The following is an 18,155-nucleotide window of genomic DNA, read 5'->3' as shown; positions in this document are numbered from 1 at the left end:
GTCCCCCTTCTCCTCTCCTTCTCCTCCCCCCCTCCCTCCCTCCATCCATCCATCCATCCCTCCTTCCAGCCTCTTATCCCTCCGTCCGCCCCCTCCACTGTTTTCTCTCCTCAGCGGGCTCCTCAGCGGCCTGCCCCGCGGCCGACAGTGATGGAGAGAGGCCGCAGACATCGCAGACCCCGGGGAGGGAGGAGGAGGAGGAGTGGGAGGAAGGTCTGGTACTGTCCGAGGCTGCAGAGCTAAGCCCCGCCTCGGGGTACCAACCCGTTAACTCGGTCCGCCTATCGCAACCTCACAGAGGATTCTGGTTCTCTGCAGTTACAATCCTTTTTCATTTTCACAATATCTGCTTTATTTTCTGTGATATTTGGATCCGTTCGGGTTATTAGATGATAATAATAATCATAATAACATTAAAAAGATGTTACATAGTTCTTTTTGTTGGAGTTACGTTGTCAAATGTTTGGTATAATGTCATAAAAGAAGAAAAAAATAGGCCGTATGTTTAACTTTCTGTGTGAACAAATGTCGATTAAAATGTGAAATTCAATACTCCTACATTAGCCTACATTAGTTTACACTAATATCAGTCTGATTCGTTCGCTTGGTGCAGGAGCTACATTCAGCCATAATGTCTGACAGCTCCGCAGTCGTCTGATGCTACATGCTAACAAGCAGCCAGCCTATAGTTTAGTATGTACTGACCACTAACAGCTAGTTTATCCCCAGTAACTGAATATACCTATTGCCCCATTAGCGACAGTTTCACCCTTTAATCTGGTTTACAATGGCTGGTGTGAACCCAAAATAAACAGATTTTTCTTTGATTTAATTGCGATAAACGGATCAAAATGATGCCGAAATAATTACATCATGATGCTGATTTGTAAAACGTTTGAATTGATACTTTGTCGGGTCGGTGAACAAGACGACGAGCAAACAGCTTTTAAAATGCTGGTTTTCTGAATGGAGTTTAGTTGATCAGGGCTTTGCTAACTTAGTAAAACCGACCACTGGAATCAATAACAGACACATCATTTTATTTACATTGCTGTAAAAACAACACTTATAAACAACAATAATTCAGCCCCGGCGTCCCGTTTCACCAGCGTGTATGAAAATCAGCAGGCATACGCATCAAGTCAAGATGTACAAAAAAGCCTCTTGGAGCCATTTTCTAAATCCAAGGGGAAGGCGGACATTTTGAACTGAATGACCAATTTTGGCTTTAACAGGTTTTTAATTTAACTAATTTCTCATAGAGAATTGAACATCGACTTTAAATTTTGTGTTGGTGTGTAACCCGTAAAGCTTAGGCTTGTTCATCACTGATGGCAGCTTTAATTTTATTTGTGTCTGTTCAGCCAGCTGAATGTATCAGCCTCAGTACATTTAAATTGGACCTTCATGCAGTAGAATATGACCATAACCACTATGACCACATCCTTTATAACCAAGCATCTGATCCCCCAGTAGCAGTAGAAGAATTAAGCCTCCCACTCTGCTATCTCAGGGTTTTTTATGTCCTGTAAACGGCATAAAACCATAATTAATGCATTAATGTAAATGGCAGTTTGTAATGCATAATGATCCTGGGGGTGATCTTCATCCCTTTGAACAGCTCTAAGTGCGACTCCCGGCGGCTCCTCTTCCTCTGCCGGATGGAGCAGGTTCAAGTGAGGGTCGTGTTTTAGCAGCAGCAGCCATTATTCCCTCTAACTGTGCATTTGCATGAACCCGTCGAGGTCAAGTTTGTTAGCTGCTGTTAATGCTGGTGACCGGCGCTCTGCCTCCTCTCCGCCGCCACTTCACCGCTGTGAAAAAAGGAGCTATTGTTCGTCATTTCAGCGGAAGGAAGGAAGCGAAAAAGGCACATAACTGCAGGCGCTGTGTGAAATGTTAAAATGGAGATTAGCCCGGCCGCCGCAGATCTCGCTTATAATGATTAAACATCACGCCTTGCATTTCAATGGGAACACTTGTGGCTGGGAGCGCTCTGATAAGGTCCCGGTTTAATTCACACATACACATGCAACATTTAGAGTGAGGAAAGGACATGCTTTTAGAGAGAGCAGCGGTCGGTTCAGACGTCCGTCCACGCGGCTCAGTGTCCTCTAACAGCAGGAGGCGAAGCAGAAATTCAGCCCAAAATCAGCTGAAATCCTTTAAAAGAAAACGCTGGTTGTTTTTAGGGGTGAATACAACTGATAAGCCTCTTTGGCCAATCACAATCAATCATGCTATGTAGACATGGTTTACAAGCATAATAATCCACTCTGAAGTGGAGAAATTACAGTCTCGGAGCAGGAAATACCAAAAGCAATTTGCCTCCACTTCAACTCTTGAATGTTAAACAAGACGTCTCGGCTTAATAATGAATCAGGAAAAGCAAAAAACCAAAATATTATTCAAAATAGACACATCGAAGTACATCGACTCTCTACACTTATCTTCTATACTTTATGTTGTGAAGCATCTTCGAGAACATTTGAAAAGCAAGAAATACCAGAAAACTTTATCAAAACTGGAATATATAATAATTATCAGCGTAGCTTGAATCTGGTCTCACTCCCAAGTCATCAAATACGGCCGCTGTCAGTCACCCTCCGCTTCAAAATAAGGACACTGTAACTACAAATGGTCTTTTTAAAGCATTATTTCATAACCTTTACCACTTATTTATTAGTGTTGTTTTTGGCAGCTCTGTCTCTTAAATGTAAGTCTCCTTTCATATCTCACTAATATGTACTGCCTGGATTGCATTCACTGACAATGACTTTGATAATAGAGACTAGTGCTAGACACTGGACTGAAACAAATCAGCATTAACATTTAAAGATTATATATTATATAATATATATAATTTAAGATTTATTTCCACCAAACCAGAGTTGGTGATTGTTGGAAACACTAACAGAGACGGTTTTAATGAGTTTTATTCTGTTTCTGTTCACTTTAATGAAGTTCTGATGATCTGAAGGTAAAATGAGTGTTTTTGTCTCTGGAGTCTGGTGGAGAGTGATAGTGATATTACGGCTGTTTGTGGTTAAACTAAAGGTCTATCTCTGTAGGGATCCTTTCCATAATGCTGTCAGACACTGACAATAACTGTTGACGGTAGCTTACGTTGCGGCAGCCCCTTTTCAGGGTTTATTTCCACCAAACCAGAGTTGGTGATTGCTGGAAAGAGTTTTGGTGAGTTTTAGTTTGTTTCCAGTTTGAAGTGTTTTTTCTGATTTTCTACAAGTTAAAATTACAGGTTTTATCAGTGGAGTCTGGTGTTGATTTCACCTGAGATGGCGCTCTAGTGCGACATCCTGTTACAAGTGAACTTTGTGTATATAACCTTGAACCAAGATCACGAAATATTCCCATAATATTAACCACGTGTTTAAATTGAACCATAAAAACTATTAAAAAAATAATACTGAAGTGTAAAGTGTCTTTATTCTCTTCTGTGATGCCTCAGATTGCATCACTTCCTCGTTAGCGTCGATACAGACTGTTGGAAGCAGCAGCAGCGAGCTCAGCCTGCTTCCTCTTCCTCAGTGTCTGTTCACATCCATACATCACCTCCCACCCACCGCCTGCCGGACAGTCTGCCTAATACCAATTACACAAAACTCTCTCTGTCCTCACGGCTCTCTGTTGCTTTCCCTCTCTGCCAAAAATGTATTTCCTGACCACATAACACCACTCTCCTCCTCCTCCTCACACTGCTCTTCTTCTCCTTCCTCTTCATCCACAACTGAGGCTGCGGTGTGAAGCAGGCTGAAACAGGCATACGGCGCCACTTTTCCGCAGAAATCTCAGCTCTTGAGTGTTCGGGAAGAAAAGTCTGTGTCCCGTGGAGGCCACGTTTTTTTTTTTTTTTTATCTTCGAACTTATTTTAAATTCTTCCTGGCGATCCCAGCGTTCCCAGAGACACCAAATATGTTCCACCGAGTCTTATTTCTCATTCATACATTCATCTTAATGTGCCCTTATCACCTTGAAATTGCTGCTTCTGCATATTTGACTTCCTCCGTTCTTCGACTCTAATTTCTCCTCTCCTCCTCGCCGCTGCAGCGACCTCATTTCAACGCCAACAATCAATACAGTTTCATCTTGCATTATTATATTATCATCTGCTTCCTGTTTTAGGGTCGCTTTACATCCCTCCTTCCACAGCAACCAGAGAGAGAGAGAGAGAGAGAGAGAGAGGAAGGATGGAAGGAGATATTAAAAGAGGGAGGAGACGAGTGCAAGGAAAGACAAGAGTTAGGAGACAGGGAAGGAGAGACAAGGTGAGGATGGGAGGAGACATCAAAGTGTGCAGCTTGAACAGGTTGTAAGAAACAAAGGAATGAGAGACTGAAGGAAGGAGGAAGAGGAAAAGATGAAGAGAGAGAGGAGGCAAACAAGGGAACAAGTGCGGGAGAATCTGGGGAAGGAAGGGAGGAAGCAAAGACAGAAGGAAGGAGGAGTTAGGATGAAAAAGGGAAAAAAGGAGAGAGAGAGACATTTGCTTTGATGCAAGGGAGATGAAAGGGGGAGAAAACAAGTGCAGGTAAAGAGAACGAAGGGAGGAGGCAAAGGGAAGGGAAAAACAGAAGAAATGAGAGAAGAGGGATGGAGGATGGACAGAGTTTGTGAAAAAGAGAAAAGAAGGGAGGAAGCAAGAGAAAGAAAGGACTGAATTGAGGAGGAGTTGAGATGAAATAAAGAAAGAAAATAGGAAGGAGAGGAAGACAGGAAATGAGAGATAATGTAAGGGAAGAGGTAAAAGGGACCAAGGCTGGTGAAGAGGAAAGAAGGAAACAAGGGAGTAAGATCAAATAGAGAGGAGAGGAAAACAGATGAAGGAAAGGACACATTAAGGCAGGAAGTGAGGAAGGGAACAAGTGGAAGAAGGACAGACTGAATGAATGAGATAAAAGTAAAGAGGAGAAGGGAAAGGGGGATGGGATAGTAGAAAAATATTGGAAAAAAAGGAGAGAGGACAGATGGAAGGAGCTATAAAGGCGATAGAGGCAAGCAAAAGAGCAAGTGGTGGAGAAGAAGAGGAAACAAGGAAGGAAGACAGGATTGAGGGATGGAGAAATTGAGATAGAAAGAAAGAAAGAAAGAAAGGACAGGCTGGAGACGAAGGATGCCAGGAAGAAAAAAGGAAATGAGGAAGGAATCAGGGTAGGAAGGAGGGACTGAGGGAAGGATGAGTTACAGGAAAGTGTGTGAGGAGGAGGAGAGGAGGAGGAATGTGAAGACAAAAAAAAAAGGGGGAAGAGGAGAAATGGGGTAAAGTGATGAAACCTTTGGGGGAAAGAAGGCAGAGAAAAGCAACCTGCTGCAACTGTGTCATCCTCTTCAAAAACAAGCTGTGATAATATTTTCTTTTTGTTGTTCCCAGAAATATTGTGTGGCAATGAATTTAATCATTTCGCCCCGAATTTCAATTTACTGCTGTAATGCGATGCAACAGCGCTATAAGCACAGTGTCATAAGCGCCTTCCTCTGAGTGCGTTTGATATTCCTCATACGCCGCCGCCGCCGCCACATACAGGGTTTGTTTTTATTGAAATGTGATTGGGTGGTGTCTCGCTTTAGGGCACGACACTCTGCAACTGGAGGATTCACGAGTCAATTTCCTGGAGTGGAATCCAATAACGGCGGAGAAGCGAGAGGCGAGGCGTTTACGGCTCCTTAGGAACATCAGGAGAGCGCCGCTGAAAAAGGCCGTAAGTCACTCGGAGTCTGAAGCCGGAAGTGGTTTGGGGCAGAGGTTTTGAGGGAGGGAGGGGGGAGGTTGTCTCGATGAAAACTCCAGCGAGGACAGCGAGGGGGGGTCGGGCCATCGAGAACGTTTTCTGGGAATTCCTCTAAAGTTTAAAGTTGCACACATCAGATATTTCTTTAAATTCTGTCTGATGATTGTTTTCAGCCAAAGAAAATGTTTTTTTCTAACTTAAGTCCAAATAAGTTGAAAAAGTTTGGATTTCTAAGTCTCAGGCGAGAGAGAGGCAAGGTCGAGGATCGGCATGGTAACGGTGGTCGCTCAATTGGTTCTTTAAGCTGCTAATGTTGGCTTCAGACTACATGGTGTCAGCCCGACTCGCAGACACTTGGTGTCTGCTGGGAAAATTGATCGACTTTTAGGGGACGTAGTTTGACAGGAACAATTGTCCCTGAGTATAAGTTAACGTTACATGGCAGCTATTGCAGCCTGTTTTGCGCCTATTTTATCATCTCACTCTGTGAATTACGGATTTATTTCCACCAAACCAGAGTTGGTGATTGTTGGAAACACTAACAGAGATGGTTTTGGTGAGTTTTATTCTGTTTCTGTCCACTTTGAATGAAGTTCTGATGATCTGAAGGTAAAATGAGTGTTTCTGTCTCTGGAGTCTGGTGGAGAGTGATAGTGATATTACGGCTGTTTGTGGTTAAACTGAAGGTCTATCTCTGTAGGGATCCTTTCCATAATGCTGTCAGACACTGAGAGTAACAATCTGAGTCTGTCAGTGGAACAAACGACTACTGTTAGTGGAACAAACAACAACTACTGTTAGTGGAACAAACAACAACTACTATTAGTGGATGGACTTTGACAGGCGCATTTGTCCCTGAAGATTAGCTAAGGTTACGTTGGTGCCATTGTAACCCTTTTTGTGGCTATTTTCTCATCTCACTCTGTGAATTAAGGGTTTTTTCAACCAAACCAGAGTTGGTGATTGTTGGAAATACTAAAATAAAGAGTTTTGGTGAGTTTTATTTTGTTTATTTCCAGTTTAAATTGTGTTTTCCAATTATCGGCTGGTAGGCAAAATTATTGGTTTTGTAAATGGAGTCTGGTGGGCCCATTGTTCTGTTCTGAGATTCAGTTACTTTAGTACAAGTGAATTTCATATATAAAACCTTTAAGTCTGGGATCATATGTTTCTTATTCCATCAAAATAAAACAGAAAAGTCCTTAACTTTTTCTGCAAACTAAAGTTCAGCCCTAATTGAGCTGATTTACTTAATATCTGATCCAATGAAACACTTGTTTAATCTTTAGGAAAAGTCAGTTAGTTAGTTGAAGACACATAAAAGTGAGCTCTGTTGATGGTAAGGTGATAAAAACCTGAAAGACAAACGAAGAAGTGACAGCCATCATCTTCCTTTGACTGAATGTATTTTATTGTAAAGCTATAAGGAAGGAGTAATTACAAGATATCATTTCTTTGATTTGCTCAGCAAAAATAAAAGACCACATTTTTTTTTAAAATTCAAACATGCGGATGCAGATCAAAAGATGAGGCTAAAAAACAAAACAAAATAACACACATCACCCGACTTCCTCCAAGAAAACCAAAAAGACCAAATAAACAAGGAAACAAAAGGAACTAAAGAAATGTACAGGTCGTCTTCAGACTCTGGGCGAAACATGAGAGAACGGAAAGGAAAGCGGTGGATGATTGGAGGAGAGACGCTGTCGTCCTCCGCTCTGAGCCTGAATCATCACTCCTACATTTAATAGAGCCTACGGTACTTTAGACAATATAATCCTACAGGTTCAAGGTCAGATTTCCTTCACGTTGTTTGAATATATATATTTTTTCATCTTCATTTTTTAAAAACCTACACTTCCATGTACATAAAACTGTACAAAAAACAAGGCATCACTAGCATTGTTCCTATATAAATATAACCAACCAACAATTAGGCTACAAACGTGGACTTCCTGTAAAGACAAAAGTGATTCGGCAGCTCTGTCCTGCTGTTTTCTTATTCTAGTTGAAAAACAAAGAAATAATTAAACTCCATCTTTAATGTACGGAAGCTCGGAGCCGCCATGGTCTTCTCCAGATTCGTTTCTTATAAAAACAAATGAATAATCTAACTTTATTTAGATGAAGTGTGTTACTTGTCACCTCCACTAACAATAACAAACTTTATAGTGATTTATTTCACTTTTACAGGTTCACATTTTATCTGCTGTGCTGACATAACTGTTTTATTAAATGCTATTAGCTAAAATTATCTAATTAATACAAATGAATTACCTTATTTTCTCCGAATAAACTGTATACATCCCAGAAGTTGTTAATAATTTCATCTTTCTGGACTTAAGGGGCTAAAATGTTTTTTGGCATCCAGGATAACAAATATGTTGTTATCTTTAGATTTATTCTTAAGATAACATAGATTCATAAAAAACTTAATTGAGATAACTAATTATGCAGCTATGGTTCTAAAGATTATTATTCTGGGATACAGACGTAATTTCCTTATCTTAAAAAACTTTCTTTACCTTCGAATGTCTGCCAGGTTAAAAATAGACCATTCATGCTGATGTTATTTTTAAGGCTAATTATCCCGGCGATAACCGCCCTAACATTAGCATTAGCATCATTGGCTGCTCTTAGCTTCCGTATGTTTTGAAACTCAAGTCTTCCTGTTAGCGTGAAAAACAAACGTCCTGCTTTTCGCACTCTGCCTGTCGGATTTGTGTCGGATTTTCAGTTACGATGGAGTTAAGAAACAGAAAACACAGTCCAGTCTGCCCACTCAGAAAACATCATTTACACCGCCGCGTCTGGTAAAAAACAGCAACGACCATTTATATTCATACAGTATGTCTATAGCAGTGTTGATTCCATAACATTGATAAAACAACTGCGACAACAACAAAAATGTATAATATTTATAAAGTTGGCTTGTTTCATGCTCAGCTGAAGCCTCGTTTCCGGAGACTCCGGCCTCAGTATAATACACAACCAAAAAACAGCAAACCACTCCAAACTTTATCACATGATTTCATGTAGAACAAGCCTGCAACTCTCATGTTATCACTTGGTTTTCTTTTGTGTTAAAGACTTTTGCACTGATTAGAGTCACAGAATGAACCCACTACGAGACGTTCAGCATCCGTAATTCAAAAGTTCTTCAAGGATTTTGGTCAAAATTAGAAAGATTTCAGCCCAGATGTGACACTAAGTGTATCTTCCAGAGAGAGAAAGTGGGCACTCAACCCTCAAAAAAAAAATATAAATCAGTTTGAGAATCAGTTAGAGGAAGGTGACACGCCATCAAAGCCACCGAGGTTGGTGGAGCTTCATGTTTTATTAAAGGTGCACTCTACAGATTTTACTTGTCAGAGTCAATTAAGCCTTTGCGGTCTTTTGTGGCTCTGGAGCAGCGAGGAAATAATCGGGCGCAGAGACGACGAATTTATTACAGAAAACTTGCAAAAGACCTTCAGACTTTCATTTGCCAAGTGCCAGGAAGACTCTAATGAGAGCTGCATTATGGGAAATATAGGATCAAGCTGTTTATACTAATAATTTTAAATTTTAAAATGTCACGCTGCTCCAAATTTGAGTCCTTTCAGAACAGGAACCTTTTTATATCCACTGAAGTTGCAACCTGGAACTTTTTGCACTAAATAAAATATAGTTTTGCCTTCAGCAGCATCTTCAACGTATTTCACATTTAGCCTTTGTGTCAAATTAAAAAACGATTATATTAATCTGTCAATAATTATTATTGTAACAGCTTTAAGAGTCTTTTAAAGTTTGAACCCCACCAGGGGTCGCAAAAGCTTCTTGATTTTGAAGTAAAAAGTTATAATAGCAAAGCATCATGGACAAGAAAACACTGAATTTAGCCAAAAAGAAGCCTATTAAGTCTGTATGATTGTTAATAAGTATTAGAAAATCCATAATACAGACAGAGAATTACATAAAAAGGAAATAATCTGCTCATAATTTATCCAAATCACTTTTTATGCAAACGTCCTGCAGTTACTGAGAAGTATGTATAAAATATATGATACAAATAATGATAGAAAAAGGGTCTCTTAAGGAAACCAGCGCTATAGCTTATTATGGTATGCACTATGACAAGCTATAGGCAGCTCACCTGTTATTGTAGACTGAGTTTAATAGGCAACATAATGTGTAACAGTATATAGAGTTGGGTGGTTCCTGCTCTCTATCAGCTAAAGGGAAGACTGCTGAAGGCTTTAAAGACCTCTGCTCTCTGTAGGACTGCAGCTGTGTGAAAGAGGCTATAAAGTGGAAGACGAGCTTCGATCTTTATAGATTGTGTACGTCGAAAGCTGCGTCTGATTCCTGCGACTTAAACGCCACCATCAGTGCAAAAGTCCCACACAGCAACACAAGGATTCACATGAGAGGAACAAACAGAGTAAATATTAGTGGACATAGAGAAGAGCGAAAAGATGATTCCACTGAGTCAGACTGAGGAGAGGAGTTGAAGGGGGGGGCTAACACTGAATAAAATAATATCCTGTTGAGTAATTGAACAAAGTGAAGCTTTCATTGAACTGCACAGACTCAGAAAACCAAAAAACATTCATGTTTTACTGTCATTTAGGAGCAGATTTATTTCCACCGTACGGCTGAACTCACGGCGACAACAACATGATTCATAAAGAGACCAGAAGAATTTCACGACTGCATCAGAAAAATAAAGCAGGAGAAAGTAAGAAACACAGGATGCGTCTCAAATCGTACTTTTGTCATTTAACTTATGTTGAATTATTAAACACTTAAAGTCTAATGAACCTGATTTAATTGCAATTTATTTATTAGTATTTGAAAAGTCAATGATATAACATATTTAAAGGTCCAGTGTGTAACATTTACGAGGATCCATTGGCAGAAATTAAAGATAATATTCTGTTAAAAAATAAGAATCGATGTGTTTTTGTTATCTTACAGGGTATTTTGTGAGTTTTGAGGCCACCATAGTTTCTCCTACATGTTTAAAAGGTGAGCAGTATTCAGTTAGTTGTAACTTCACCACTACACACTGGTCCTTTAAATGTACCAAAAGTATAATATAATAATGTAATATTGGTCAGTTTTTCCTGATTTTGGACCTTTAGTTCCAATGAAAGTTTGAAAAATGTTGGTTTTCATCTTAAATAGGTTGATAATTATCTGTTAAAGCTGCATTGATTTGTTTTTTGGCCACTTGGGGGCAGCAAACACAACAGCTGACACCTGTTTCCACATCCAGCAGACACAGAACGATGTGTTCGTCCAATGTTGGCTCTCTTTTTAGCTCTGGTTTGTTCTCCACCAACTGCAGCGGGAAACATCACCCTCTTTACCTCCTACAGCTGAGACTGAACCACACAGGAAATGTCCCGTAAAAACCAAAACCAGAAACTAAAAGGGGCTAGAAAGGCTTTGTAGAGCTGCAGAGGTGGTGATAATTCTCAATGCAAGCAATTCTTTAGACATTAAACAGAGAAATCTGATCCATTGGTTAATATCGGTGCCTGAATGGGACCAAAAAAGGTGGCAGAACTCTCTTTCAGCACAAATCCAACCACAATAACCATAAATCTTTTGCCGTTTTTCTCAGCATTAAGAATGTAATTACCCAGGCTCACCAGGAGGTGGCGGTGCGCAATACCTGTGAATATCAGGCTCTGGTTTATATGAGAAATATTAATTAGTGCAGCTTTAAGAATCACCATAGAAATATACAACTTGAGACGCAGTCTGTTTTAGGAAACAAAAGATTCCTCTGAAAGTAGAGCAGTGGATTTCATACATAAATAATGCCTGTCAGTAGTAAACCAATATGTTTTTTTAAAAATAAACCGTTTTTTAGAAGATATTTATGCAGTTAAGTCATAAATGAGTAAGTCTATAAAGTGTTTTAGAAGTGAACTATAGTGCACTTTACGTTAATAATAAATCAAGGGTAAAGCAACGTGTTTCAGTGCCAAAACACTACATTTAAAAGCATTTTGAATTAAGGACTGCAGTTTAATTGCGTGTGTTCAGAGGTAAATGAACTGCATTTCATTAGTGAGTGATGCACTTACGCACAGGGAAGCAAATAAAAACTGCAGACGGACAAATACTCTGTTTTCTGATCAAAATCTTTCCCCTTCAGATATTTGAAAGATAATAACTCGTGAAGAGCTTCACACAACCTCAGAAAGCTACCAGATGACGAGCGGCGGCCAACCGGAGCTCCACGAGAAGAAGAGTCATTACATTTCTATCCGTGTTTCCTCTCTGGAATATTTATAATGCTTCCAATACTTTGGCGATGTCAGAAATACATATATATATATTTTATTTGTCACTGAAGGCAGCAGGACGGGAGGTGGACGCTCTGCATGCAGAGACACCTGCTGAACGCACACACACACACACACAGAGACTGTCAGTGTGTGTGACAGCGGCTCTCCTGGGGGTTGATGGGTAGTTGGTTGGTTGGTTGGTTGGTGGTGGATTGGGGGGGTTCAGTTGTTCCTCCAGGGAGCAGGAAGTGTTTGTAGTGTGACAGGAGGCCTCAGGATCATTTCTATGCACACACACATATACAGTACATACTGTGTGTATTGTTTATGCACCGTGTACACATCCAATACTGTACGATTTTAAACTACAGACTTAAAAGGAAATTGTAGAATTTCTGACAATAAGAGCTTGGCTGTTAAAAAAAAAGATGTATTCTGATTACAAACTCTTGTCCAACATGTTGCTGAGGCTTCTGACTTTGAAATTAAGGGAATTATCTCATTTTTGGAGGCCACAACATGCTCAAAACTCATGAAACGCGGCACAAAATTCAGTCCCCAAAACTCCGCCCCCAAGGCACCAATATGTATGAAGATCGGGACGCACATGTATAATGACCATTTGAACTAAACAGCCTATTGGACCCATAGCTCGAACCCAACAGGAAGTCACCCATTTTGAATTTAGTGGTACTTTTAGGCGATTTCCACACGTTGTATTTGAATGAACTCCTCTTAGAGAAAACAGTCTGTGGTCAAACCCCGTCCATATAATATACTACTAGTCTGTTTTACACCTTGCATTAAAATGTGTCTCACATCCAAACTGTTTCCAGGAGCCTGTTTACAGCTGGTATTAACATGCGTCTCCAGTGGCCACCTGTGATCAGATCTCACTCCTCTGCTCTATATGCAAATAAACACATTTATCGGGCTGCATCCTGCTCAGATATGTTGTCAGTCAGTGTCTATTATTAGTGGCACACTAGCTGTCCTCAGGAGAGACGCTGCTGCGCTGTGGGATTTTATAACTGAACTTTATGAGCAGGACTCACACGTCCACATACTTTTGGCCATGTTGTGTATATTGCTGCTATTTTTCTTATTATTGTTGGCACACACACACACACACACACGAGCAGTCTCGTGTTTGCTCGCTTTATTTCAGTTTTTTGCTGTGAGCTAAACGCCAACAGCAACGCCAGAGATCACAAAAGGTCATCGGAGGTCACCAGAGGTTGCTTTTCTTCTTCTGGGGTTAATTGGTGCCAAAGAGTTGAGGTTAAACCAACACTACATGACTCCAACCTCTCTCTCCTCTGTCTTTACCTGAGACAGCATAACACAGCAGCCACCTGGGAGCCCAGCGGTCGGCCGGGTGGCAGGCGGGCATCACGGGGAGCAAAAAAATGACTTGTTTACGGTGAAACTGTGAAGCGTGGCGAGGGGGGGAGGAAGGAGGAGAGTCAATGTGGACCTCCATGTTGGGCCTGTAAATAATCAATCAGAGCTCTGAGCGCTGGCGTTAAATCACCAGAGGAAGACGGGGAGCGAGAGGGACCGCGGCGGCGCCCGTGAACTCTAAATCTCTGTCACTGGGAGGGTTGAACGTCGGTTGAATGATGGTTGATTTATCTGCTGGGGGAACACTGCGACTGTGTGTGTGTGCGAGGTACGTCGGCAATAAATCAAGTCACCTTCAGAGACCGGAGGAATCGTGTTCTGAATCACGTTAACACAACCCCACACATCGAGCTCCCCACATCAAAAACAAATGTATGTACAATAAAACCCAATTAATGGGCGACACCAAAACAAAAGAGGAAAGAAAGCAGGAGAAGGAGACCGTCCGATATGCTCGGCGAAGGCAATTGTTTGGCGAGTAAAACGAGATAGTGCGACCCCTCCGCGACCCGGCAGATGGTCCCGTTTTGCTGCCTGTTAAGACTTTGAAGGCGTCGCAGCTTGGAGGCGGCGCTTTGATGTTCCCTCTGTGATTCTGGAGGGTGGATGTTTACATCACACACGCTGCAAACAAAAAACCCCAAAACAATTGACAAGTCATTGAGTCTGCCGTCGAGACTTTTCTGCCGACAGGGGCGAGATTAATCCCACTTGTTCCCGCTGCAGCTTTCTCCGTTTCAGGAAGTTTCTAGAAAATAATACACTAGTCGAAACAAAGATACATAATGCTGTCAGACACTGAGAATAACAATCTGTGCCTGTCAGTGGCAGAAACAACTAGTTAGTGGATGGACCCCAAGGATTAACGTTGTGGCCATTGAAGCCCCTTTTATACGTGCTCATGCTTTAGCTCTACCTTGACGGGAGGAAAACGGGTGAAATAATCTCCCTCCACAGGCTGATTTCTTGCTTTGTTTTAAGACTTCGGGACTCAGCAAGAGACTAAATGACTTGTTAGGGAGATTTTTTTGCAGCGCACTGTCTCACTGTGGCTTTCCTTTCATCCATCCATTCTCAGCTGGTGTGCATCACTACAGGTGAAATCTCACATTACCCTCAGCAGCCATTAACACCGGGCTCAGAATGAATGAACTTCCAAACCAGCTCGCTTTTACTGGCGCAAATTATCGCCGGTAATGTGCAGAGCCTCGGGTTGTAATTACAGTTTCTCTGCTGCACCGTGTGGAGTGGGTGTTAGTGGACTGAAGCCTGTACAGGTGTCATTAATCCTGCATGCCTGTGCGGCTGCAGCGCGGCAGGAAGCGGCGCCCACCTCCCCCGCTGCACAGAACTAACAGGTTTAATAAATACTTCTGCTAAATGGCAAACGGCTCGGCCTCACACTGAGGAGGTAAAGAGGTGGGAACTAACGAGAGGCGACACTGACCAGAGAGCTCTTCCTTCAAGCTCGAGAACACAGCGGGGAAACATCCACCACAGTCGCCACAAACAACACACTCAGTCCTGCAAGTATCAGTGCACCTCTACACTTCACAGCTGTGGCGGTTTGTCAGAATAAAGACACAGCTGCTGTTTCACAAACCACAGCAGACATTTCAAACATGTCCTCTGTGTATTGAGCCTTCAAATCTTTTGTTGAGAGAAGATTTTGGCGTTAATCCTGACTGAGATTGTGGTAATTAGTCTGTCTGAGCCTCGCACGCTGCAGCACCGATAAGAATGACGATATCGATCTGTCTGTCCGACACTTTAGAAACATATCGACAAATATTGGCCAGATTCATATCAGACTTTGCTGTGACATTCCTGCTCCCCCAAGGATGAACCGGTTTGATTTCAATGACCTCTCGAGCTTTCCTCTTGTGCCACATTCAGGACAAACTTTACATTTTTATCTGAAACTACCTGTAAGGATTAAAGGAAACCAACAGTCCAAAACCAACGATATTCCACTGACAATAACATAAAGGAGGAAGAAACAGCTCATTTTAGTGAAGTTGGAACCAAAGAGTGTTTGACAATTTTGCTCAGTTTAAATTATTTAAATGATTAATAGATCAAAACTGTTGCCGATTCATTTTCTTTGGTGACAGACTAATAGTTTCAGCTCTACAATGGACACTGCGGTCTGAAGGGGAAGTAGCTAGCGGGACTTTTAGTCTTTCCAAACATGAACGATGGAACACAATTTCACACAGTTCACAGCTCAGGAAAGTTTCATCTTTACACATGAAAATCAAATTGTATATATGTTGTTTTTTTTTGATAGTTTTCTGTGAGAATAAATGTAACTGTCACACACTTTAATGCTTTCATTTTATGGTATACTACTGACAAGAGCATTAATAATATAACCAGTATTTGGATACTCAGCTTTGGCCGATCCACTGACTGAAGCGCTTAGAACTCAGATATTTCTTTCGGTTCTAATTAAACTGGTATCCTTGAACGACTCTGTCCCCTCGTGAACCCAAATTCAACTGTGTGGTAAAGTTGTAGAGGAGAAGAAAAAAATAATAAAAAGTCTCGTGTTTGTAACTCGGCACCGTCGGTGATGCTCAAGAGTCCAGGTTCCTGCAGGGTGACGGCGAACGCCGTGGCGTCGTTTCTCTGTACATGCGAAGGTTTTCCATCAGTCCGACATTACATGAAGATCTCCAGACAGCACGACAGCCACGGATCCACACTAACAGCCACAGCAGTTTCCTCTGTCACTGTTTGTAGTATTTACAGCTCTGTACACTGAAAAAAGACCTCTTCACAGCAAGAAAATGAACAGACCTGAAAAAAAGTTCTCAACTCCGGAGTTTGGAAAACAGCTGCGTTTCTGCAAACGTCTTAAGATGAGCTGTTCCTGATAAAAACGAGCCCGGTTGATTTGATGCAACTCGGCTCAAAAATGTTATTTCCCGGAGGCTCCGGAGTCGACAGAGGAAAAATATAAAGAAAATCAAACAAATCCAAACCAAAAAAATCAGGATAGATAGCATTACACAGTATACTTAAGTAGGATTTACAAGATGTTCTTTTCCTTCTTCCCCCCGAAGGTGTTTTTTCTTTTTCTGTTCCAACACAGCAACATAGCCTAAAGCAACACACAAAAATCCAACTCAAATACGTGAGTAGCTAAATAGTTTCCCATTAAATTATCACAACGATGTGGTGTAGTTTACATTCCTTCCGCAGCAGCAGGAGCCACGTGTTTTCTTCAATTGATTTTAATTAATTCTATTTTACATTTGATTGGTTTCTAGAAGGGGGGGTGGGTGGCGGCGGTGGCAGTGGGTGAGGCGGGCGAGGGTCTAAAGCCTTGTACGGTGGATGCAGTTATAAAAAGGAAGAAGGGGAGTCGGTGCTGCGGCACCAGTGAGTAATAGGCACAGGGGGCGGCAGTGAGGGGGTGGGACAGGTGGTGGCGAGCAGCGACGAGGGATGATGAGGAGCCTAGGGATGGGGGTTGGGGGTTTTTAAGGTGGAGAGCTGCGCCCTCACAGGTAGATCTCCCTCTTGGAGGTCTGGCCGGTTGGAGTGGTGGCCGAGTGGTACTCCACCGCCTGGCTCAGTGGGATCTCCTCCAGCCCACAGTCTTTACCGGAGTCTCCACCCCCAGGGTAGGCACTGCTGTAGGGCGTCATGAACCGCATGTTGGCCACTTTGGAACTGCTGCCGCTGCCACTGCCCGTCCCGCGCTCCTCCGTCGCCATGGGCTTGGGGCTGCCGTTGGCCATCAGCTGCTCCTGCCCGTCCATCTCCTGGTAAGGCACAAAGGTGGAGAGCTTGGGGGCGTTCTGGGACACCTTGCGGGTGGGGGAAGGCTGGCCGGGCATCCAGCAGGAGTCAGAGTGGCCGAACTCGGTGCACTCGTGGGTGCAGTTACCGGTCATCGCCACGTCGGGAAGAGGCCTGAGGTCTGCAGAGAGAAAGACAAAGAGACAAAGAAAGGGTGAGTAAAAGGAGGAAACAACAGCAGAGGGGCAGAGATGGAGATGAAGTCCTTTAAAAGAGGCATAAAATTCTGCTTTTGGCCTCCACAACAAACCCACTACAGTGACATATTGTTTATGTCCATCTGATAAATCCAATATTCACTCTCCTTTTCGCTCTTGGCAGACAGATCTTCCAGCGAGTCTCTAACTGTGTCTGTCAGAGTAAAAGAAGCTAAAAAATCCAGCGCCTGAATGGGTCCAAAAAAAGGTGTCAGTACCCGAATTCAGCTCAACCGTAACCCAAAACACAACATACCCTCATTCTTCTGCCATTTTAACAGACACTTTCATTGCTGCTTTCTCTTTAGGTGATTTTAGGTTTTAGAAATACAGAGGTTGAAAAACTGAATCATACTGCCATCCACTTTTTCTCTCTCACTCAGTACTCAACACTGTATCCTGTATTCTCCAGTAAATTGTCCATCTCTCCACACCAGGCGTCAGATCCACTGGTATCAGATCATTTATAAAACTGAAGAGACTAAATCAGCTCTGGTAACTGAACTGGTTCCATTCAGGATTCAACAACAGTCAACAATAAATAAAATAAATAAAACTCTGCTGTATAACATAGTAGTCATAGTTAGAGAGTCTAATATTTTCGGAGATTTGTTGTAAAATCCCGATAGAAGTCCTAATGTACTGTACCAACTGTTATATTTTCTTATTTCCTTTGTTCTCAGACTAATTCTTCAGGTAAATATGCGTCTAC

General features: G+C 42.0%; 1 protein-coding gene and 1 long non-coding RNA gene across 3 annotated transcripts in view; one reads left to right on the top strand and one right to left on the bottom strand.

Moving 5' to 3' along the window:
* Positions 1–2,924: 2,924 nt before the first annotated feature.
* LOC127374734 (uncharacterized) overlaps positions 2,925–18,155 on the top strand; it is a 152,122-nt gene continuing 136,891 nt past the window's right edge. The window contains exons 1-2 of the long non-coding RNA XR_007887248.1: positions 2,925–2,980; positions 6,358–6,434. This is a non-coding gene — a long non-coding RNA (uncharacterized LOC127374734). The remainder of the gene's footprint in view (positions 2,981–6,357; positions 6,435–18,155) is intronic.
* The window catches only part of LOC127374465 (protocadherin-1), a 191,222-nt gene continuing 180,204 nt past the window's right edge, over positions 7,138–18,155 (bottom strand). For both annotated transcript variants that reach the window (XM_051419795.1, XM_051419794.1), the window contains exon 5: positions 7,138–17,367. In XM_051419795.1, the coding sequence (XP_051275755.1) occupies positions 16,946–17,367 (422 nt within the window). In that variant the 3' untranslated portion in view covers positions 7,138–16,945. The remainder of the gene's footprint in view (positions 17,368–18,155) is intronic.

This window comes from Dicentrarchus labrax, unplaced genomic scaffold, assembly GCF_905237075.1.
Source record: "Dicentrarchus labrax unplaced genomic scaffold, dlabrax2021, whole genome shotgun sequence".
In the NCBI taxonomy this organism is placed as follows: Eukaryota; Metazoa; Chordata; class Actinopteri; family Moronidae; genus Dicentrarchus; species Dicentrarchus labrax.
The sequence above is the reverse complement of the archived record's forward strand: the minus strand, read 5'-3'. Positions and strand labels throughout refer to the sequence as shown.